Here is a 24,104-nt window from a genome sequence, read left to right on the forward strand (position 1 = left end):
ACTGCTGGCGCTGGTCAGGTGAAGCGTTACAGATATCATAGTGAGGGACACCTTCATATCTAGGTGTTGCTCTTTATTACTTGTATTGCAACAGAGTCCATGAGCCACAGTCATGGTGCAGGGCCCCACTGTGCAAAGAAGTAAACAAACGCAGGACAAAAAGTACAGAAACACCGTTCCACGCCTGTTGCAAATGGCAATCGACACCCCCTTCAACACGAGGCCTGTCCAGCTTTGTACTCTGAGTACAAACAGTCTCACCCTGTCCATGTTGAAGTAGCTTTGGAGTTTAAGTCCCATTGACTTTCAGTGGGACCTTGGAGCTTATGAAGATCTTACCCTAAGTCTAGAAGAGTTTTTAAGTTGATATCTGATCCACGGTGCTCCCCCACACTTAAACCAAGAGAGCTGGACAGTTTAAAACCTTTGGCTAAAAGAGTGAGTGGTTTTGGAGTGTCCGTCAAGGACTGAGAAAGGGGTAATGTACAATCTGTCCGATGATAGCTCTGCCATGGGGTATCTTGGATTTGCGGGTCCCCTCCCTACCTAGGATCTCTGGATCTTGCCTTAACCTATCCCTCCATGCCTACCTCTGGGGATCCCCAGCTGAGTGTGCCCACAGGAAGTGGGGAGTCCCATGCAAATGGGGACAGGATATACATTTTGTCTTCAGAGGCTGCAGCGGAGATGCTGCGTTCTCATGGGAGTAGATTTGCACTGAGTATGGCAGATAAGGGCTAAAAAAAAATCAGAGCAGTCAAAATGGTTTCTTGGCCACGAGCTGCATGAGAACAACGGGGGGTGGGCTCAGCATTCAGAGGAGACGGCTGGGTTTAGTGTCCTTCCTGGGGGGCGTTGTCTTTAGAAAGGCCCCAGCGTCTTCCATTCTGAAGCTGAAAGGGAGGCCCGTTAGAAATGCAGCCCCTGCTGTGGCGGGGAAATGACCGGTGTGAATTTGGCACCGGGGGGGTGGGGTGGGGGGGAATACGTTCCGTAGTCCGGGGCTGGGGGGAGGAGATGGAATGAATTTCTCAGCGGATCATAAAGATCTTCTCCCCCACCCCCCAGAAAAACTCTTGTCTTTAAATTCATCCCCTTCAAAGGCCCTGTTTAGCCCCCGACCCCCTGCTGGGCAGGCTTGTGGTGAGGCCTGAGTTAATGAGGGATCCTGCCTTTCAGAGGATGAAATGTAATGAATATATTAATGACTTACTGTATTTATAAACCGCCCACGGGACTCGGCCGCACCAGCCATGCCTGTGCAAAGTCCTCTTCCCTACACCTCCCAGCTCTTGGCTGAGTCCTGGCTCCGGGCGCTCCCCGTGGAGGGAATAACCCAGCCTCCCTGCTTTGTTCGGCGTTATCGGTGGGAAGTAACTTGCTGCCCCTGCCAGCAAAGCGGGGGGGTGGGGGGGGCGGTGCGTGTGCCCACAGAGTGGAGCCGTCTCTCTCGCGCTGGCAACAGGCTGGGGCAGGAGATCCGGTCTTGCTCAAGACTCTGCTGTGATTTGTCCTTGGTAAGAGGCAAACTGAGCGCTGCTCATGGCACTTTTTCCACCCCCTGTTTGACTGGGGCCCCTGTTCTATATACTACCATGAAGAAACCACAGCACGGTGCCCTGCTGTCCTTCTGAGCTCTGTGCCAGCTGGGGCAGCAGAGGCAGGGAGAGAGGCTTCTTTCCAGCAATCTTGCGTGCGTGCCAGGCTGGCTGCATTGGCAGCAAGAGGTCCCTTGGGTTAGACTCCTCCTGAGGCTTATTTGGTTTTGGAACTTCAGGATACCAGCCTCTGAGCAAGAGGCTGCATTTTGGAAGCGGGGCACAACTCGTACAGCCGCTGGGAACAAGTCTCCCAACAGCAGAAGCCCATGAATCCATATTTAAACAAACAAACAAGAGCAGCTGAGCTAAAAGGAGGGAAAGGGCAGAGTCCAGAATGCAGCCCTGCAGCTTGCAATAATAAACTTTTTATGCAAATCTTAATTGCTGGTGTTGGTGGCTGGGTATCGCAGTGAGGGAACGCTGGAAGTATGATGGGTAGGTAGGTCAGGGATTTACCATCATGCCCAGATCCAGAGGGGGGCAGCTGCATGTGCTGGGAAATGGGGCTGCAATCCCCAAGCCAGCATGGGTGCCAGCCCAGAGTGTTTGATCCTATCAGCCGCTACAGATGGGAGAGGGGGGTGTTGGGCCAAGTACTGCTGTCATTTGACTCTGTGTTTTTGCAGACACTAAGCCTCCTAGCGTCTAAGCTAGAGCCTGGGGTGTTGTGCAGGGTTTGCTTTACGCTGTCTAGATCACTGTCCAAATCAGATGGTCGCTGTTACGGTTCCAGGGCTAGCTGCACCTCTGACCCTTCTCTGGTCTTTGAGGGCACCCCCACAGATGCCAGGCCCTGTGCTTTTACTGGGGTGGGACCATACGATTCTCCCACTCTTAGGCTACGTCTGTGCTGTGAGCTGTCAGTCTGATTCCCAGGTTCTACAGGCGAACTCGCGCCAGCTCTCCTGGGCTACCGGCCCCAGGCATCGACCCTGCTTCCCAGCACCTGGAAATCTTCCCGTCAGGAGCTTGTGACTGGCAATAAATACAGTGACCCACCCAGCCTTCTGAAAGCAGAAGTATTGTTCATTTAACCCCAGGAGCAAAGAGTAATCTTACTGGGAAAGGATTTCAAATCAACAGGATGGCTACATGCAGGGCTATCTTACTTAGAGTCTTAGGCAGGCATGTCTTAGCCCTGACCTCTGGAGTCTGGGTTCACCTTAGCTCTCTGTCCCCCTGACCTGGAGGGACTCTTCCAATCCAGCCAAAGTTCTTCGCTTTCAGTTTCATGGGCTTGTGGTCCAAACCTAGTCTGAGCTCCACTGGGTATGAAATCAGAGCATCAGAGTGAGCGGCGAGGCACTTCCCGCGGTACCCGGGACAGAGGCACCTCGCCACCACTTGCCCTCAGTGCAAGGAAGCCATGTGTCTACCAGTCGTGGGTCAGCACCCTACTTGGCTGGCCACAGACAACACAAGCACTCACAGCAGGACTAAGTACTATCTAGAGCAGTGGTTCTCCAAATTATTTGATCGGGTCCTCCTCCTTTGTGCCTGTAGTCATTTACACCCCAACGCGCACACACCCCTACCCCCCGCAGCAGCAGCACAGAAGTAAGGGTGGCAATGTGAAAAGTGATATTTGTCTGTATCAGACTTAGTGCCCCATTACTACCCTTACTTCTGTCTGCTGCTGCCACCCTGGGGCTGACAGCTGGAGCCCCACTACCTCCAGAAGAAGAGCCCAAGCCCAGGCTGCCTCGTGGTGCGTGATTGAGGGGGTGGGGGAAGGAGAGCCCAAGCCTGCATGGTGGGGCTCCAGCTGTCAGCCCCAGGGCAGCAGGCCTCTGGCTGTCCACTTTATCCCCACCTCCTGGGTGCGCACAGCCCTTCTGCACAAGCCCCAGCCACCCAGGGCTGAAAGAGCTATTTATTTATTTAAAGGGCAAGCACACAGCTCGTGCCTCCCTTGGGCTGTGAGAACTGCTGATCTAGACCATCCCTGACAGGTGTTTATCTAACCTGCTCTTAAAAGCCTCCAATGATGGAGATTCCACCACCTCCCTGTAAAATAAAATCATAACACCCATTCTAGAACCTAGACTTATTTAAATAGATACCTTCACATTTTATAGAGCAAGGCTCACTCCTGAGTCCTTCCAGTGTTTTTTCAGCCAGGCAGGCTGTGATCCCTTTTTCCTAAGGCCAGCCACACTGCCAACTTGTCTCCTCGGTGCAGGATGTGGTGTCTCTCCCTGCAACCCCAGATGTATCAAAACAGTCCTTTGAGCTTTATTCATAAGCTGGACACCCTCCTGCTCTGTGTTCCTTTCTGTAGATTCTGCCATCTCTTGTTGATTTTGTAATCTTGATTAGCTGGTGGTGACAACGTGTGTTAATAGACTTCCATTGTGAGAGAGACAATGGCCAGAATGAGAGATAAGCATCTACTACCCCCTGCCTACCAGAACCTGTCCCAGGCACGTCCCCTCCTGGTGACCTGCCTTCAGTTCAATGCTTTAGTTTCCAGTATAGACACATTGCTTCATAAATACTACCCATACGTACATTTAGCAATGATTATGATGATCAGTGAGCTCTTGGCATAGACCTCACATGCCACCCTTTAGTGAATTATTGTACATATACTTGACTCAGATCCATGAAAAGCTCTGTGCCTCTGCCAGTTAGCCCAAGAAGTTCCTGAATCTCAGAGGCTCTTTCTGAGAAGTGTATATCTTGTTCCACCTCCCCGCACCACGCTTCCTGGGTGCATTTCATGACAGTGCTGCTGTTGAATTAACTCAATATATGCATGAAGCAGACAATGACCAGGTTAATATTATTCACAGATTATTACGAGTAGCTCCAAATCTGTTGCTGTGTGGCATTTTGGGGCAAGTGTCAACAGGCATGTTGAGAGTCGGTTCCTCACTAAGACTCTGCTTCAGAAGCAGTTTTGGTCTCCACATAAAAGCATTCGAAGGCTGTGGGTGGGGGACACTCTAAATCTCTGGGGAGCTGGATATTCTTTGTCTCCTGAGATGTTCTGTTTTACCACCTGTGTTGACTGCGCCATACTTTGGCCTCTTCTCAAATTTTGCAGTCACTGAGAGTTTCCCCTAGTAATTAGAGCAGGGACTTGGCATTGTTGGGACACCAGCGTTCAGCTGAAGACTCGCTGAGTTGCTCTAGGCCAGTGGTTCCCAAACTTTAACAACCTGTGAACCCCTTTCACTAAAATGTCAAGTCTGGTGAACCCCCTCCTAAAAATGAATATTTCCAGGGATTTTCTCCATTACCTGAGTATAAATGATAAAAGCAGTGATCTTGAAAATGTAAAATTTGTTTTTATGACATGCTTATTGCACACTAGTATTATTTATCATTACAGTATTTTTATTACATCACAAAAACGGCAACACTCTTCCAAGATCTCTTTCGTAGCTTGTATCACTTGGAATAAGCCTGTTATAAGACAAGGCTCCTCTGTTTCATCAAGGAGTATCAGATGTGAAACAGCAGGAAGGTATTTAAGAAGCCAGCTCAGAGTTCCTCCCACACAAGCATTCAGGTCTTGAGCAGTCCAGGCAAACAATGCACGTTACAACAAAGCTTAAACTTGTTCTTCGTAATCATTTTAAAAACAATACTAGCTGCCTATTTAATTTTTAAAACAGCAAAAAATATCCACCTCCCTTTCCATTTCTTATAAGGCGTCTTGAAGTTTAAATCTCCTCAGTGTGATAGATATGGTTGCTTTGATCTGTTTAGCTCTTGGAAGTCCAGGGGCTCTGGGCTGCTGGCCCCATGCTGCCCAGGGTCCCTAGGGACAGTTCTGTCTGCCATTAGGGAATTTTTCCCTGAGAACCCCCTGTAACTTTTCACAAACCCCCAGGGGTTCACAAACCCAGTTTGGGAACCACTGCTCTAGGCAAGCCACAAGCTGTCTGCCTTACTTACCACCTGTAATGGGGTATCTACCTTACCCAGGTGTTAAGTGCCACTAATGTGCCCTGAGATCCTCCAGGGAAAACTGTTCTGTCACTGATTGTTCTGTTCTTGCTGAACTGCTGGTGGATAGTTTCAAGGCAGGTAATTGGTCGGTCTGGTTGGAGGGCCAATGAAGCTTGACATTCACTTCATCCTCCTTCACCACCTCCCTACCCGTGCCCTTCTCAGAGCTTTACTGTAAATATAACGCTGGTTTCAATAAACACAGACTTGGCTGTTATCCACATACCCTCTAAGCTGGGCCACTAAATTCTGTTGTACCCAGCAGCGTGGCTATTGGCATGTAATAGAAAGGGTGTGGAGGATACTGGGAGGGGAGGTTGAGCTCGGAGTGACACTGGAAATTGATTCTCCTTTAGCAGAGGTCTGCCTGCACATGAGGAATCTAATTCCAGGGATGGGCTTGCTTCAGCTCTTCAGAGATGTCTGGCAGATGGATCTCTTCTGGGCCACTGGATGTTGTGGGGCCATTCAGATTTTTGCCTGGTTATAACAACTTTTGGGAGAAGGAGGCAATGGAGGAAGGGGGTGCAAGCCAGGAGCTGGCTGGAAGTGTCACGAGGTACTTGTGTAGCACCATCGCTGTAGTGTCTGAGCACCTCCCAAGTATTGAAAAGAGAAATAATTTTAATCTCTTGCTTCCTGGCTGATGGAGAAATAGCTTGACTAGGCAGTAGAGTACCTTGTTGTTTGTGTGTAAAGAGCTTGCTGAGGGAAAGCCAAGTCAGGGGAATTTAGTTTTTCAATTCATTCTGAAAGGGGTGGTGAGCCCTGTGGCTCTCCTGTGAGGGGGAGAGCTGTGGCCTAGGTCAGTTCTATCTCCTGCATAATGAGCCTTCCCCATTGTTCGTCAGTAGTTCCAGTTCTGGTGGAAGGTAGCTATTGCAGGAGATCATGGCCATGGAGGGGGTGACGTGCTCACTCCCAGGGAGCAAGGGCTGATTTCATGGAAGGCTTTGGAGATGAGGCTAAAGACCTGGAACTGGACTCTGGCCCTGGCGATGTGTTTGTGGTGACCTGTATGCTGAGCAGATGGGCCGCTGCTCTGTGTCCTAGGAGTTTTTCAGGGTGTGGTTACTATACGTGAGTTAGTCATTAAATCTGGCTGTTCCACGGGTGGCTCTCTCTAGCCAGGTCTGCTTGACGGGATGGGGTGCAAGCGCCTGGCTAGATGGGATGAAGTGGGAGTCTTGCTCTCCTGGCTATTTGGGCATCCTCAGATAGCAATGAGGCCACACTGTGGGCTGAATTATCCCATGCATCTGCCCGTAGATTGGACGTTGTTAGAGACGAGCTGAGAATGTCTTGACAGCTAGACGTAGAGCCAGAGAATCCGTCTGCCCTGTCGGGCATCGAGCCAGAAGCGCTTGTTTTAGATACTAAAACCTCATTCTCCCGGGAAACTAAATCTGTTTTCTGGTGAAGTCGCACCTGACTGACTCGGAGGCCCCACGAGGCGGGAAATGGGCTCCAGCACTCATGCAGGAATCGCGGCAAGCTTGTGATGCCAGCTGCTCTGTGTTCACTGCCAGTGCAGGTGCAGAAGCTGCTGTGTGCCTCTCTGTGAAGGGAAGGTTTCTGAGTAATGCCTCTTAGTGTCACGGTGCAGCCTTGGGGTTTCAGCCCTTCGGAGATATCCCAGTGTGAGGGGCAGAGCGGAAGGCAGGCTCTGCTTCTCGGATTTAAGCATCTGGCATTGAGAGAAGGGCCAAGAACTGATCCAAGAGGGTCTGAGTTGCTGGGGTGGTGGGAAGTGGCCCTGCTGACGCTGCTCCCTTGTTATCTGGTTTGATGGTGGAGGAAGGGCGCAGGGCAATAGGCCGTTTAATGTGGGAATCAGTAGAAATGGCACCTGAGCGTCGCTGATGTGCCTCTCTGGGGGAGAGGCTGTCCAGGGAGAGGAGTCCACAACTTGTATCTGTGTGTAGTCCGACACAGCACAGTCTGTTCCCCTTTAAGGCTCATTCTGATACCCTGCAACACCTCCCGAGTCCCGGAAAGAAATCCGCTAAAGAGGGATTGTGCTTATATGAAAAGGGGGGCTGTGAACAGGGAGGGTCTGTCTTCTAAGCACAGGCATTGGAAGGGGCTCCTGGATACAGAATGCTTTGATGTAGCCTCTGGCTTGACCTTGCTGTATACTCTCCTGTCTTGCCATTTGAACAGCAGCGTAGAGCTGGGGCCTGAGTACGTTTGGGCAGCACTGTGGCACTGTCCACGCCTGCTGGGAGTGCTTCAATCCCTCTCTAAAGAAATCCCCATGCTCTGTAATCGGTTTGGCTTCAGTAGGCTGCATTTCAAGGCCGGGTGGGCGGGTCGGTTCCTCCACCCTCCTGTGGCAATTATTTCTAAAGCAAGGCAGAGTCCTGCAACTGGAGGTAAACAGCTGGGTAATGAAACGTCAGCACTCTCCGCCATCTGTGGGACAGGCCAAGGACGGGAGGGTGCCCTCCCTGGGAGAGGAAAGGGTGTTAATATAATACACCCTGCACTTCGTATCGTCAAAGCCCTTTTTGAAGACTTAATACAAATTAGTACTCCACTCCTCTGTGACGCAGCTAACTCCTGGGTCCGTTTTACAGACTAGGGATATGTTTAGACTGCAAGGGAAGCCCAGGTGTAGTAGAACTCAAGTTAGCAGACCCTGGGTTTTTTAACCTAGGACTTGATCGTCTACGTACATTTGTAACACCAGGTTAGGAGTTGTTGAATGCTGGGCCCTAGCCTGGGGCTCCAGCATCTGCACTGTGTGGCCCCGAGTCCAACCACCCGTATCCCAGACTTCCTAGCACTCTCCTAAAATGTGGCTGCTTTAGCCCCTAGTTTGTGGTGCAGTGTGGGAAAACTTGACTGTCTGGGGGACCAAAAAAAGTCAGCCCGTGGGATTATGGAATGCTTTTGGTGGACTCCCAGAGCACAAGTCAGTGGGGCTGTGTCTACATTGCAAAGAATTAGGGCTTGAACCCTGGGTCCCGCTTTGACTCCAGCTCAGACCCTCCAACCCTGTGGGGTCCTATAACCTTGGGTCCAAGTCCTGAGTTAGGGTAATATGTGTGTAGACGGAAGAGGGATTAGGCTTGAGCCTGAGTTTGAACCCTGGGCTTATGTTGCAGTGTAGACGTACTGTAGGAGATGGAGACACACAGGCTGACTTTCCAGTGCTATGTACCTAGTTGATGGCAGGCAGGGCTAAGACTAGAATGCAAAGCTGTTGGCTCCCTTTCCTGTGAGACCACATTGCTTCCGGATGGGTGCTGAATCAGGCCTGGGCTGAGGCTCTGATCTTGGGCTGGTGGCAGGAGGCAGGGTAAGTGACTACTAACCACCGCTTTCATGTGTGTTCCTTCCCGGCAGAAAGAGCTGCGGCCTCGTCTCTGTCCGATGAAGAAGGGCCCTAACGGCTATGGATTCAACCTCCACAGTGACAAAACCAAGCCGGGGCAGTACATCCGGGCCGTGGATCCAGACTCGCCGGCTGAATCGTCAGGGCTACGTCCCCAAGACCGCATCATTGAGGTACATTCAGGAGGCGGGGGCAGTGCAGCGAGGGGAGAAGGAGAGAATGAGTGATGAAGCATGGGAATGGCTGACGAGGTCGCAGAGGGCAGTGCATGGTAGGGGCCTCCATCGGATGCCAGGGGGATGGAGATCAGCAACATCATGAAGATGCTGTATTCCACATCTTGCACCCACGAGCATAGTCATCTGAACTGGGCCCAGACTGCCCCTCTGGGGTTAGTAATGTGGGTAGTTTGTTCCTTTCCCGTGTAAACTAAGGAAAACTCGAGTCTTGCAGTCCATTCGCTTGGTGCCTGTTTTTATTCATCAAGAAATGAGTAGTTAGAATCCGCCTCTGCAGTGTGGCTTTGTCTATGACTTGAGTCCCGATGCTGGCCCAGTCATCCTATAGTCACAACCAAAGTCTCTGGGACGGACACACCCACCCACCTCTCCTCCCATGGTGCTGTCTGGGGCCAGGATGTTACAGGAATCCCTTCGCTGCTGGCAGTAGGAGGATGAATCTGCAGTGGATCCGGTCTGTGACTGACAGCTCTGCTTTCTAGGGCATAATATGCTGAGCATGTTCAGGCCTGATATGCATGCCGGGAGATGGCAGAGGCGCTTTCCTGGCCGTGTAGGAGCCCGTGTGGCAGCTGCCCCCCAGCCTGTGTGTACACAATGCCTCATGCTCTTGCCACAGGTCTGTTGCCCAACCTGTGTGCATACGCTGCCCTGCGCTCCTGGCAGCTTTGCTGTGTAGTCCTGTGCTAATCACTTAGAGAAAATCTGATTTTAATGAGGTTTTGCTGGCTGCTCTGCTAATCCCCGAAAGGCTAGCTCTGGGGACCTGCAGGGGCTCGAGGGTGGCAGAGCTCTGGCTGCCATCCGTGCCAGGACAACCAATTACAAGCCTTTCTCCAGGCTACCCCGCCTTCCTCGTTCCAGATGTGCCATTGGGAATGCCCTCCACAGAGCCCGCCAAAGACTTCCTGGCCCAGGTCTCTAAGCCACTTCACCTGTCTTCAGGCCATTCCCGGGTGCAAGTCTCTGCAGCACTGTTCTGACTCAGCCTGCTGGAATCCCACCAGGGCACTGATGGGAGAGTCACCACCAAGTCACTCCAGCCTTCCCACCTCCCACTGCCAGCTGCTCGCTCAGAGCATAGGTTAAATGTTCATGGTGGGACATGCTGCCCTTGAGTCAGCTGTGAGGCTGTCTCAGTTCGTTCTGTTAAAAAGCCATTGTCTCCAGCTGGTCAAATCCTTTCCTATCCTAGCAACCCAAGTGCCTCGTGCTCCCTGTGCAGGGAGGGGCTGTGAGATGGTGAGTTATGGGTTAGCCTTCCTCCCCCCAGTCAAATGTGCACAGCTGTAGAGTAGTGGGGTGCGGGGGGGAGGAGAAGTGTGGATTTCATGGGAAGCAGCATACGGGCTGGGCCACTAGTCTGAAGTTCCCAAACAGCCTAAGGCTAATAGGAAGGGACTAGATGAACAGGTTTTTGGGGATGCTAGTGACCACTACCTCTTGGTCCAGAGATTCCTCTTTCCTTCCTTGGGTTTCCGTCTCAGTCTAAAAGCACTGTAGTGTCTCCTAATCTTCTATGATTCATGACTGGGGCCTGGTCTACACTAGAAACTTTTGCTGGTATAACAGGGTTGGTTAGAGGTGTGATTTATGTATGTGACATTTCCGTACCAGCAAAAGCCCTAGTGTGGATGCAGCTATCCTGGTATCAAGTGCTTTTGCTGGGATAGGTTATTTTGCTCACCAAACTGGTACAAAGCTACAGTGGCAAAAAAGCACCCTCTGGCTGCTATCAGCTATGCCTACACAAGGAAGGTTTGATGGGGTAATGGTGTCAAACCTTTTCTAGTGTGGACATAGCCTCGGTTGCCTTTCTGCTGCAGGCATTTTTCCCTGTCCATAAGTTATAATACAGAGGAATGGGACTTGTGAAAAGCCTCTGTACTCGGAGATCCTGGCCGCTCGCTTCTGCCGTCAGCTGCAGATCTGCTCAGCTGCAGCCACAGCACAGCTGTGGAGGAAGGAGCACAGGTCAGTTGAGTTAATGTAGTCAATGTCCTATTCAGAAATGAGGCGTGCAGCTCAGAGCTGGTAATGCTGAGGAGCGGTCCAGTGATTGGTTAGGTCAGGCTGAGAGAGAGACTTGTGCAAAACAGGAAACGTTCATAAATGTGACTAACTTGCAAGACTACAGAGCCCCAAGAGTGTCCAAACCCCAGATCTGACCTCTATGGCCTGGATAGCTCTTCTTCCAGACCCACTCTTCTTCCTGGGCAAGCTTTGCCAAAGGGCTCGCTGGAACCCATTCCTCCTCCATCATGGCTACTTGTAAATTGGGCTGAATGCTCAGGGCTTCCCCACTTCCCATAGAGCCAGAATATTTTTGTGGTGACTTGTCTGAGGGCAGCCTGGATCCCAAGCTTGGCAGTCAGATAAGAGAACTGGTCACAGGGTCTTTCTGAAGTGCAGGATTTGGGTGGAACAGGCCAGTGGAAGCTGAGAGAGGAATATCACAACGTACATCAAGCATCCGTTCCTCTTGTAACATGGTGACCGTTGCCTGTCCAGGCTACGGGTCTGGCTGTTCCGAGCTGCCAGACAACAAGAGTCTGACATAGGCAAGAGTGAATGTGTCTCTTGCTTTGTGCCGGGGGACACCTCACGATGTACAAACCTGCAGTAGCCTGCCTGTTCCCATACCAGCTGGGCAGCAACTGAACGGGATAATAGTCAGCATGTCATTGGTATCGGCATTTGTCTAACCCGCAGCCAGCCTTGTAACAGTACAAATCTTCTTCTTTCGTGGTCTTTCCTCTAACTCTGCCCGTTTCCCTTCTGGCAGGTGAACGGACAGTGCATGGAAGGGAAGCAGCACTCTGACGTGGTGACGGCTATCAAAGCCGGGGGAGATGAGACCAAGCTGCTGGTGGTGGATAGCTTAACAGATGAGTTCTTCAAGAAGTGCAAAGTTGTTCCCTCGGAGGAGCACTTGACAGGTGACCGGGTAGCAGCTGCGGTGCTGGGGCTTGTGTGTGGTGCTGGGGGGGGGGGGGGGGGTTTGCGAGGTTCTCTGCAAACGGATGGCTTAAGGGGGGAGGTGAAGGCTGGGAACAGAAGGTTTCCTGCTTATGAGTGGTTTCATTTCCTGTCCAAAACGAGAGGATAGAGATCTGTCCTGGTGAGAAGTGACCTCTGTAGCATCTCCATGCAGCCCTTTGTGCTGACTGCTTGTGTCCTCTCTTCCTAATCCACAGCACGTAATTAGTTTCCAAGGTGTGCTCTGGTTCGCCAGCTCCTCTTGCTTGCCAGTTCCATGGGAAGCTGGGAAGAAAAGTCGCCAAGACTTAACCCTGAAAGAACATGACATAGCTTGCACCGGTGTCACGCAGCCAAATCAAAGACTTTCTGCTTGCAAAGCTGGAAGCTACCTTGCAAGCCAAAGGCCTTTCTGGTTTCCTTGGCATCTTTCATGCCAGCAGGGAACAATCTGGCACTGTTGGCCTGGTTCCCTTGCACTCGGTCACCCCACGCCCTGACTGTGTGGGTGTCTGTCTGGGGTTATGGGAATTTTATAGCTGAAATGGTTAAACTTTGACAGGGTTTATGAGAGGAGGGGCCTGGTTTTTTTTTTTTTCCTCCCTTTCCCCCTCTCTCCCCCCTCTCCCCTGGATCAGAGTGCAGGCCATGTCAAGAGCATGACTGGCCTCTCTAGCTCATGGTCCATGCCCTCCCATTATCCCGGAGACAAGTGGAACACACTCCTCTCTGAAGATTTACGTTGGACTTGGTGCTCCAGTAACTGTATCAAAAAAAGTAATTCTGCCACTGAGGAGGCTTAAGGGCAAAAGCTTAAGGGCCCAGCTGTCCCTGCCACAAGCCACCTCTTCTAGAACATATGAGGGTCTTGGCTGGAACCCCTTGGCTGAATGAGAGCTAGGGAGTCTGCAAGAAGGGCCTCAGCATCTGGCAAGACTAATAGTCACCAAACAAAATAGCAGCCCAGTGTTAAGTGGGCCCTGGTGACTGGCCTAAAGAGCTTTCTATTTGGCCTAAAGAATCCTTGTTCCAATAGCTGGATTTCCTCTAGCAGCTCGGAACCCTAGGATGCTAAATGAGTGGAAGCTGGCCAGACTGAGAGGCAGGAGGGTTAACACTGCAGCACTTCCAATGGCCGGAGTAGGCCCAGGTTAGCCAATTCTGTTCCCCCCTCGGTCTGCCAGCAACTGGCAGCGGAGAGCTGGGTTTTGCTGGGTGCTAGCTGCTTGGTTAAGGGCAGGAAACTCTTGCTGAGGGTCTGAGCTCATGTTCTGGAGAACTAGATTCTTTTGGGGGTGTGGGGAGGGACTGCAGCAGAAAATCCAGCACTTCGCCACCAGACTCTGAAGATCTGGGTCCAGTGTGGCTCAAAAACCCCTAAGCAAACAAGCGATTCTGGGGGAGGGTGGGTTTGTTCAGCTTGAAACATGTCCCCCTATATATTTACTCTCCAACTCCAAGCCCAGCCTCTGAGGCAGGATAAATCTTGCTTAGTAGCAGAGAAGAACTGCATGGCCAGTGGTGCTAGGGGGTTCCACAACAGTGGAATCCGGTGCTTGGCTCTGAGGGAAAAGGTCAGTTTGCCAAGCAGATGTTGACATGAGTTTAATGAGCCAGCTGGAAATCTCAGGAGCTAGACACAGGTGTCTGCCATTTATACCTCTGAGCTTCCACCACCCCTGTGGGCTGAGCCTCTGCTGGCACGTGGGGGGGGTCTCACTTCAAGCCCTTGCTCTGCTGGAGGGGAGGAAGTGAATGGCACCTCCTAGGTCACACTTGCTGTGACTCTTTTTATGTGCTTCCTTGGGGGGGGGGGGGGAGGGAGAGCAGGAAGCTCTCTGGAATCTCTTAATTAATCCTGTTAACCTCCTTCTTCCCCACCAAAATAGCCTGGCCCTGCGGGTGGGTGCATACCAAGATGTTCTAAGTGGCCCCTCAGAATAGCATCGCCTGGGTTCAGCTTGAGTTCCGTGCCTTGCCCGGGGAGCCTTGAGATTCTTGATGGGGCTGATGTGAGGGAGGTTAGGGGAGTGGTGCTTTCTGTGGCATCAGATCTCTTTAAAGCGGGGGGGGTGGGCTGGGCTAGGCTAGGTTGGCTTGAAGAAACTCCCCTCCTCCACGCTCTCTGCCTCCATCCTGGTGTCTGGCTGCAGGGGGTTATGTCCTATCTTCTCTTGCTCTAGGAGTTTCCCATGAGCTTTCCTGCCACCTGAGTTCTTCATGCAATGACACTTTGACAGGGCCCGCTGTCCAGTGGCTTGACCAGGGGCCAGGGCTACTGGGTTCTGTTCCTGGGTCTGCCACTGTCTTGTTGCATGGCCTTGGGAAAGTCACTTTACCTTGGCACTGTAGCTTATCCACCAGCGAAGTGGGTCTCGCAAGTGTGTTGCAAAGTGCTGAGATGGAAGATGCCTACGGGGCACACATCCGGGTCTACATCAGCAGCCACCTCCTTGGGTTCGTTGCTGGTCGCTTGTCCCCAGTAACGTAGACTCGGGACCTAACCCTGCAGTGGAGGCTCTGGCCATATGGGACTGCGAGGATGTGGTTTCCCCACCACAGCCCCTGTTCTCAGTGTGTCTGCAGCCTGCAGCTGAGCATTGGGCTCAGCCATTGTTTAGCGTGTGTTTGAGAAGATCGGTTTTAACCCCCTGCGCCTGCACCGGGCTAGGCAGAAACAAGTCCTTGTCTTCACTGCACAAAAGGTGTTTGGGAAGGGAGGTCACAACAAGATCACTGACGTGGTGGCTATCCTGCTGCAAAATCCTAGTGGGGACAAGGCACCGGAGTCCTTGCCACGAGGTCGTGAGGTGAGGTCAACACTCTGCCCCCTGCCAATGGTTCACCTCCCCTCGCTGCATCGCAGTGAGAACTGCAGAGCCTCGTCTCCACTAGGGTTTCCCGGCATTCATTATCCTGCGGTAAAAACACTCCTTTTTTTGGCAGGGAAGACGCAGCAGGTCCAGGGTGCAGTGGCAGATAGAGGGGCTGGATCTTCTCCATGGTAAACAGCAGCTTTGTCCATGGCTGGAGGAGTGGGGGGAGGGGAAGCCAGCAGTCCCGTGGATGTTGGCTCCTTGGTTGCCTAGCAATCTAGCTTTGGGGGCTTTCTTGCTGCTTTTCTCCCTGGGAAACTGAACTTCCCATAGTAATGGGGAGAGGAGACACCGCAGGAGGCATGAGCCAGCCTATTTACTCCAGGCAGAAAGAGCTGAGTGCCCAGGGCGCACGGGGAGGAATGAAAGGTCTGCCCTGCGCCCACGGGGGGTGAATGCAATAATAATGGGGTTCTACTTTAAGCAGTGGCTGGTGCTTTAAGATTCTGGGGTGTCTTCAGAGGTGCTTTTTTTGTCTTGCGTCCTCCTGGTCTGTGGCAATTCTGTTGAACCATTTCCAGCTTCACTTGAGAGGGGTGAATTTGCTCCCACCTGGTAGTGGCAAGTGTCGCTCAGTTCGAGAGCTGGGAACCTTCAGCTGGCATTAGTGGTGAATACGAGCTGGTTTTCCTCCATGCGCCCTGCCCCCCAGGACTAACCTCCAATCACAACAGGAGCTGCTCTCTCAAGCCAGCAGTAAGGAAGTGAACGGCCATTGGATCTTTCTGGGTAACTGGGAGTGGCACGCTGGGCAGCTGCTGATCTGGCAGCTGCAGTGGCATTCCCTTTTGGATGCCCCTCCACCCCAAAGGGGTAACTTTATGGGGAGTGATGTGGGTCTGACGACTCTGCCTGTACAAAGGCAGTCTCCGGGCTAGCCAAACGAAAGCATTGTCTACAGGATGGGACAGCCTGCCTTCCCCCTAGCTCTGAGCCTTTGGGCTGCGGTGCCTAGACAGAGCTGGGAGGCCACTGGATAAGCAGCCCCACGTCTACAATGATGCCAGGATCCCAGTGCATGGATGTAAGGCCGAGTAAAGGCAGTGGCTGCTGGTTAAGAGGATTTTGCAGGCTCTTTGTAACTACATGTCTGTGTCTTCTCCCGCAGGTCCCTTGCCAGAGCCAGTTGCCAACGGCGAAGTAGAGAAGGTAAAGATCTTGCCAAGTCTCAGCTTTTATAGATGGCATCTAAATGCCACGTCTGCTGCAGTGACAGCACAGCATACGCGCCCCCCTCCTTCCCGTCGCTCTGCCCCACCCCGAAGCTGAGTGGCTCCTGGAGCCTGTCACGTTCCCAGCTTGCGTTCCCGGGCAGCGCTGACCTTTGCAAAAGAAGGGAGAACTGACTCCTTCAGTGTCAGCCACCGAACACATTAAGACGGGCCCATCTCTGCCTAGCTCCACCCCTTCCCGGGGAAGAGAATGGCCCTTTCTTTAGGAAGGGGCCGGACTCCAAAGGCCTTGTTACTTCCAGTCTGGTTTGGAAAAACAAAACCTCATTAACCGTGGTGCAGAAAGGAAGGCATCCGCTCGTTAGGGCCTGCCGGGAAATCTTAATATACATCAGGGAAAGGAGGGGGACGAGACGAGACAGGCTGCTGTTTCAGACTAGGGCAAAATGTCATGGGTGAGGAATAGGCAAATCTTGCCACTGGGATTGCTCCATCGGGCTTCCTGGTGGTGCCAGCGGGTGGAGACAGCCTGGATATTGGAGAGGGGCCAGGGATCAAGGGTGGATTCCTCCACCTGGATCCTTATCCAAGTCTAGATGAGCTGTTTCATGTAGATGTAGAAGCTGGGGCGGAAAGAGACGGAACATAGGAGTCCCACGGCTGTTACGATGGGAACATCAACACCGGTGCAGAGTTGGGTCTGAGAAGTAGCGGGACCATAGCTTTTCTCCCTCCCCGCACCCCTCTCATGGCTGCATCTGTGGCTTGACAACCTTACTGGGCTTTCTTCTGGTGCACTCCCTGCCCTAAAGAACCTCCAAGTGTTCTCTGCACCCACACTCACCTGGACCTTGTTTGCCTGGGGCCTGGCCTACACACCGCGTTTGGACCTGTTTGTTTGTTAGGGCTGGGACTTTCCTACCGACGTGGTTACAGCGGCACGACTCTTAGTATGGACACAGTTAGACTAGGATAAAAGTGCAGAACGGGCAGGAACAAGCTGGAACTATGCAATCACAGTAGAACTGTGTCCACGCTGGGGTGCTATGCCCCTTGAACTAGGCAGCTTTCAAGAAGGGTGTGTAGGAGTAGCTCTCCAGTGCAGAGAATGGATCTCGTACCCTTGGGGCACGAAGCAACAATGCTTAGACCCTAGCCCTGGAGCTGCGATGTGACCAGTCCTTCTGGACGCCGGGAGAAGGGAAGGGAAGGGGTCTCCACGTGCCCTTTCTCCCCCCGGCCTATGCCATGCTAAGGCCAAAGGTAGAGGCAGCTCAGCTGCTGTGTTCAATCCTGTCCAGCTCCAAACAGGAAGTACTGAAGCCTGTCCAGAAGATGCTTATTAATCTGCAGCCTGTGCTCGGAAGAAGGATTTCCCAGACCCCCCCCACTTACTGGTCCTGCTGAGGGAGGAGCTAATTGGAATCAACGGCACTCCGCTCTGCAGGGAGTCACACAGACCTTCTGGACATAAGAGATGTTGTTTGCATCTCCCTCCCCAGGAAAGTGCTTAGTTCCCTGCAATCCATGGTGGGGCCCTGAGCCTTCCTGGAGAGGATCTCTCTTTTAGTGAGATTCCAGTCCAGGCGAGCGGTGTTTAGGGGAGTTCTGGCATCTGGGCTAATCCTGCCTTGGTGTTTCAATCTGCCTTCCCTTCTGGCTCCTGGTAAATGGCGCTGAGCAGCTGTCAGCCCCTCTGATCCCCTGAGGAATGGAAAGCTGAGGGAGGTGGAGTACAAGTTCTGGAAGTAGGGCTCCTCCGCCATAGAAATCTCTAGGGCTCTGACATATCATGCAGGGCAAGTGCCTCAATCTCTTAGAGAAGCAGGAGAGCTGGCGGAATCTGCAGATGATATTTGGGGCTCTGTGTTAAAAAATTACCAACTCATCTGCCTCTACGCTGCCCAACACACCCACCCTTGGGTGCCCCCAGCTCCTGCAGATCCACCCAGGGCCCTGCCTGTGTAAAGGACCCCCGGCACAGCGTACCTCTGAATCTACTGGCCATTGACTGGTACACAGAAGTTGTTTTTCGTGCACAGGCTGTTTCAAGAGGGTAGTATTTGGAACTGGCCCTGCCATCCGCTGGCAGGCATTACGAAACCTTCCTCTCAATGTGACTTCAGTGTGAGTTTCCCTCTCCTATAGGGGATCCACTGAACAGAGGAGAGAGGTGGTAGGAATGGCTGGGGAAAAGGTGGGAGTGTGCCAACTGCATGGCCTGCCCCCTGGCTGGCAGGGGGGACAGCTCAGGGTCTCACTTGGTTTTATTTCTTTCAGGAGGACAGCAGAGAGCAGCGTCCGGAGTCTGTGTCTGAAAGTCCATTGAGCCCCGGGCCAATGGCTGTGTCCCCCTCTTTTAAAGAGATCCACAGTGAGGTATGGCAGGGTGCCTGCTCGGCAGGGCTTTGGGTTGCACCTGGGGGGCGGCTGCCTGATTTGAAGCAGAAGCGAGGAGCGGGCTAGGATTTACCTCCTTGGCTGGCAGGGTGGGATGAAGTTGGGGAGCTGCTTCCTGGTGCATGGGAAGAGACCTTTGCCTCGGAGACTCAGCACTTCTCCTTGATGGAACAGCAGGAACCCTCTTATGTAGCAATGGGCTCATTCCCTTCTCTGACCAGGTCTGGCAAAGCATCACCTGTGCCAGAGAACAGCCTTGCACAAAAAGCTCAATCTCTTTTTAGGCTCTTAAATAAAAATGGCCTGATTTCCAAAGGGGCGGAGTGCGGGCCACTCCCCTTGAAACCAGGAGAGCGGCACGTACGCAGCACCTCTCTGGATCAGGCGGCTCCTCCTTAGACACCGGGGGCATTCAGAAGGTAACTGTAGGCAATCCAGTGTGCCAATGGTGGCTTAATGAAATAGCCTGGCAAGGGGAGAAGACCCAGGATCGTGAGGGATAGAGGCAGACCATCTGCTCGTGTGTGTGAGATCACGGTGGGATGCTCGAATACTCACTGTGCCTGTCGGTCACCTTTGCAGCCTGACTCTCAAGAGAAGGAGGAGAAGCAGAACTCCACGCCTGATCCACTCCTGGACCTAAACGTTCCCCTGTCTGTGGCCAAGGAACGTGCGCACCAGAAGCGCACCAGCAAGAGGGCGCCGCAGATGGACTGGAGCAAGAAAAATGAACTGTTCAGCAATCTCTGAAAGCCCCCCGGCAGAGGAGAGGAGAGGTAGCAAACTCTCCAGCGTCTGCCCCAAATCTCCACCAGCATCTCACTTTCTCCCCAGTCTCCAGTTTCGCTAGGGAGCGGAGTCCTTTCCCCTACACTTGGATTGCACAGTTTGGTTTTGTCTACTGTAATCTAAAGGAAAAAAGCACAATGGCTCCTTTTGCAAGTTTCCAGAGCAGTGTTAACATTCAGAGAATGACAAGATGTTTGTGTGTCTCAATAGCTTAGGGTTCATGTGTGGTAAGGGGTTGGACCATTCCACGGGCCCGAATCAAACCCCTATGTGTCTGCAGTGGGCATTGTGGAGCACCTTTCATTCTCACTGGCTTTTTACTGAAAGCTTAAATCCATGTAAATGCAGGGAAGACATTCAGCAGTGACATGGGATTTTGAGTGCCTGACTTGAGACCCCTTAAAGGGGCCTGATTCGATGGTCAGTTCTTAAAGCAGCTTGGATATATTTTCAGGTGTCTCCAGCTGAGCACCCAAAATCACTGGACATATCTGAATATCTCAGCCTTAGGCTTCAGTGTATTTTAAGCTCCAGTTTGGCCAAGAACCAAACAACATTCCTTCCAAGAGTTACTATTTGTTTAGGGTTTTTTGTTATTTTTTACCTCTGACCTGGGGCTTCCGTCCAGTGATTCACCCCGCATCAAATCCCCTGGTCTGAAGGTACACAGTGGGCACTGCCGTTAAATCAGTTTAACCGAGCACTTGTGTGAATGCCGTGAAACCGGTGTCCTGAACACGCCTCACAGAATCATTTGTCCCAAGCCCACTGGAAGTGAACTTTCAAAGGATCTAGCTCCCTAGAGTAGCTGAGAAGGGCTTCCCTTGCCATGTTATACCCATGGGATTTGTTCCTGCAGAGGAGGGGTGTTTGGAGCAAAGCACAATGACCGATAACTGCAAGCGGGAATCTCCTTCGATGTCTGGTTACTCCTGGAGACCGAACCGATCATGGTTTTGAATACTGAAATTTGTAACATAAACGTTTTTAAATAGACTCTGTCCGTTTTCTGAAATGAGATGTTTCCAATCACGCTGATTTTTAAGGGGGGGACGATTTATTCTTTGGCAATTTTTCCCTGTGGATGTTTTGTTTTCCGTGTTTGCAATTGAGGTATTATTGTACTGTCAAGCTCAAGAGAAATGCTCTTTACCGGGGGAAAAAAAAAACCCTCCTGACTTTGTGTGTTCATTGGATGGCTAAATCCTTCTAAAGCTGGCCGCCTGGGGGCTCTGAGCAATCTCCTGATTATGCACCTCGGTTGCACTATGGAGAGAGACCTGATCATGTAACTGCCCGTGGCTCCTTACTGCGAACGTGTTTCAGCACCTCCACCTAGCTGCCTTTGTCCTGGAACAATCCTCTCTCGACTGCCCTGACATGCTGCCCCACTGCGCTAGTGCATTGTGGGGGAAAAAATCTGGGCAGCACCCCTGTGCTGGCTCAGCTTGTGGTGCAATGCATTTTGGGATAGCCTCCTGCCCGGAGGTGGGACTGGCTTACCCGGTTTGGCAGGCACAGGCGAGCAGGCCTCCTCTCTCGACAGAAGGGGCAGTGTTAAAACTCTGCCAGAGCCCGGCCCCTGAATGTGTACCCACCCATGTTCAGTGGGAGCAGCAGTCAGCCGTGTACGAGCTCATAACACTATAGTGTAGACGGGACCCTGGGGCAGGGGGAATTGCACTTCAGGAAATGTCTGCTAGGGGGGGTTTGTGTGGCTAAAGTACCTCCCTGTGCAGTAGTCCTGTTGGGGTAGGGGGAAAGGCCAGCAGCCCTCCCCTGCCCCTTACTCTGAAAATAAGAGTGATTGCCTCGGGTGTGGCTCTGTTTAAATCCCTCCCTCCATTGGCGCATGGGAAATTCCAAGCCTGCTGAAACTGGTGGTTTAAAGGTGCATTTGGATGGTGGCGCTTTGCAATGTAGTGATGCATTCTGGGCTAACTGGCCTGCTTCTGGAGCCTAGCGAGGGGCGGGGAGGGAGAAGAGAGGGATCATCTGTGGGTTAATGTCTCTGGATTATTAAAATGCTCTAATCCCTGCCGCTCGGGGCGGTGGGAGGAGGTGCCCGTGAGACTGCCGTGTGTACCAGCTGTAATCTGCTAGGGCTGTTGCTGGAAAGGATTCCCAGGGTAGGGTCACAGCAAGCCTGAGGGACTGTCTTATCTCAGTGTTTACTGACCTGATTAGAGGGCAGCAGCCCGTAAACTCTCTGGGAAAATAAACCAGCTGCTCTGCAGTCCATCACCATTTCACAAGACCATGCACATTCCAAAACAATCCCAAGTGGCCCAGGCTGGTAAACATGGGGGTTGCTTCATCTGAGCCTCTCTCAAGTGGCAGAGGGGAAGGGGTTAAAAGATGAACACGGGACTGCTCCGGGGCTGGTGTGGGGTGAGCTTGGAGCAGGCTGTCACTGATTTCCCTCCCCTCTGGTAAGGAGGGGGTGGGGGAGTGTTTGGGTGAATTCCAGGACTTGACCTAGCAAATCGCTAAGGTGTGTGCTCCTGACCTACACCAGAGCATTCAGGTAAGCAAGGAGCTGGCCGTGGAGAAGAGGAGCCTGAGATGGGACTGGGAAAGGATCAAGAGAGGAGGAAGCATGGAAGGAAGGTCTACTCCATACATCAGACGCACCCATGGCGCTGTAACAGCGTTTGGTGTGCAGGTGCAGACCAGAGGCTGGGAAGAAGGGCAGGGGAAAACAAATGCACGAGGGCCTCCTTAAGGAGCAGCAGTTGCTGGAGGGGATCATGTGGTAGGCAGGTAGGGTATGCAGATTTCTAAGGGTGGGGGTGACTTGTTTCCACTCCCAGATGTGTATGAGATGGGCCTGTCTTGGGCTTGTTGATGAGCAATGGCACTTAGACTCTAAAGGAGGAAAACTACAGTAAGCAAGAGGAAGGCGATAGCTGCAGAACAGCGATGCCTAATAGCGAAGGCAATAGTGGGTAAGCTCAAAGGACTGACGCACTAGCAAGTGCTCTGTCCCTTCCTGTGTGGCTTGGTCTCATAGCCTCCTACTGCTACCAGTGAACGGAGTTGCTTCTTTAGCTCCTGGCAAGAGGCATGTCCTTTGGCTGAAGATTCTGGGTTCCATCCCTGGTGGAGGCGATTTGTTTGGAAGCCAAGTCAATGGTTCCTGACTGGGAGAATAAGATTGAAATACAGGGGAGAGCCGGACAGAGGAGTAGAGCTATGATCAGCGGGCTCCACCCCTGCCCCGGATTCTAGCCGGACAAGGGTTTGGCCTGTGTCACAACACCATCTCTACTAAACCAGAGAGCCGCCTCTGTAGAAGATAATCTGTTACAGAAACTTTACTCTGACTCCGGTGCCTGTCTCTGTGGCGTAATGCCTTTACTAGGAAAGCTGAACTAGCGCCGTGTTACAAACCAGCTCCCTGGTGGCGATAACCTGGAGTCTGTACTCTGTGAACAGTGAGACGTCCCTGAGAGGCTTGTAGTGGAGGAAATAGGCCTTGGAGGGGGAGATGTCCAGTGCAGTGCTCGCAGAGCCTGGCTGCGGGGACAGATTGTTCCGTGGCTGCCACCTTGTGGCTTGAGCTTAGCGGTGAAATCAGCACTATTTATGTGTGCGCACAATGCTGAGTAGCTTAAGTGGGTTAAACAGATAAGTCCTTAGCCTGCAGAATGTACAGCTGAAGGACGTGGGTGAGTACAATGCGAAACAAACCCAGACGGCTGTCTGGTCATAACTGCAACGTCTCACGTGGCAGGACTAGTTTTCTAAAGCACTAGAAACTTTCCAGGGCTCAATTACAGTAGAGCCTCAGAGCTACGGTTCACCACACCCCTCATTTGGAACTGGAAGTATGCAATCGGGTAGCAGCAGAGACCAAAACAAAAAAAAGCAAGCAAATGCAATACAGTACTGTGTTATATACTACTAAAAATAAAGGGAAAGTTGTTTTCTTTTTTTTAAAAAAAAAAGTAAGGTTTCTGTGTTTGTTTCATTTAAATTAAGTTGGTTAATCTTTTTATTTTTTAATTTCGTTTAAGATTTTTTTTCTTCTGCATCGTAAAGTTTCAAGCTGTATTATTAACTCAATGGTCAGTTGTAAATGTTTGTTCAGAGTTACGAACAACCTCCGTTCCCAAGGTGTTGGTGACTCTGAGGTCCTACTGTACAATGATGATTGCTCTCCCCCAGCTCTTGCATTCATGGTTGGTGGTGGAGCCCTACAAAGCAGGATCCCCTCCATCCCCTTTCGCTGAGTTCTAATGTGTCTGCCAGCTGGTCGGCTGTAAGCGGACCTCACGCCCAGCTGTTCAGAGAACGGCAACCTCAAGGAATTGGGGGTGTTCTCTAAATGGGCTGCTGCTCCTGCCCAGGTTGAGAACTCCACCTTTTCACTGTGCTTCAGACACAAAATGGTGGATTTTCACTTGATGCACCTGTGGTGAAAAATACCCAAGTGCCAAAAAGTCTGTTGCTTGATTAAGAACCTATTCTCTCTCCCCCCCCTCCCCCTGAAAAAATGACATGTCCAGTGGTGCTTCAGCTGAGAACTTAATGGAGAATTTCCTGACTCATGTTTTGTTTTTCACACCAATCTTCATTCTGCCCACTGGGCCATGTGGGTGTGAAGAAATCTGTCTTGGCCCTTGTCTTTCCGACCCATTGGTGAAATTGTGTAGAGAGCCCCTATCTTCCCCTCCCTCACACACCAGCTATATGGGCCATCAGTAGCTAAATTCCATGTGATTTGAGTAAATATGCTATTGTCC

General features: G+C 51.9%; 1 protein-coding gene across 2 annotated transcripts in view; it reads left to right on the forward strand.

Annotated features, from left to right (window-relative positions):
- The window catches only part of SLC9A3R1 (SLC9A3 regulator 1), a 33,830-nt gene extending 13,316 nt beyond the window's left edge, over positions 1-20,514 (forward strand). The window contains exons 2-7 of one of the 2 annotated variants that reach the window (XR_005227602.2): positions 8,913-9,074; positions 11,926-12,079; positions 15,066-15,123; positions 16,104-16,144; positions 18,448-18,546; positions 19,150-19,200. Coding sequence is in view for 1 of the 2 variants with exons in the window: in XM_037913968.2 (XP_037769896.1) it covers positions 8,913-9,074; positions 11,926-12,079; positions 16,104-16,144; positions 18,448-18,546; positions 19,150-19,317 (624 nt within the window). In the remaining variant the exon portion in view is untranslated. Of the gene's footprint in view, positions 1-8,912; positions 9,075-11,925; positions 12,080-15,065; positions 15,124-16,103; positions 16,145-18,447; positions 18,547-19,149 lie in introns of both variants that reach the window. The other variant, XM_037913968.2, reaches the window with a different exon arrangement.
- The last annotated feature ends 3,590 nt before the right edge of the window (positions 20,515-24,104 follow it).

Source organism: Chelonia mydas, chromosome 14 (genome assembly GCF_015237465.2).
Source record: "Chelonia mydas isolate rCheMyd1 chromosome 14, rCheMyd1.pri.v2, whole genome shotgun sequence".
Classification (NCBI taxonomy): Eukaryota; Metazoa; Chordata; order Testudines; family Cheloniidae; genus Chelonia; species Chelonia mydas.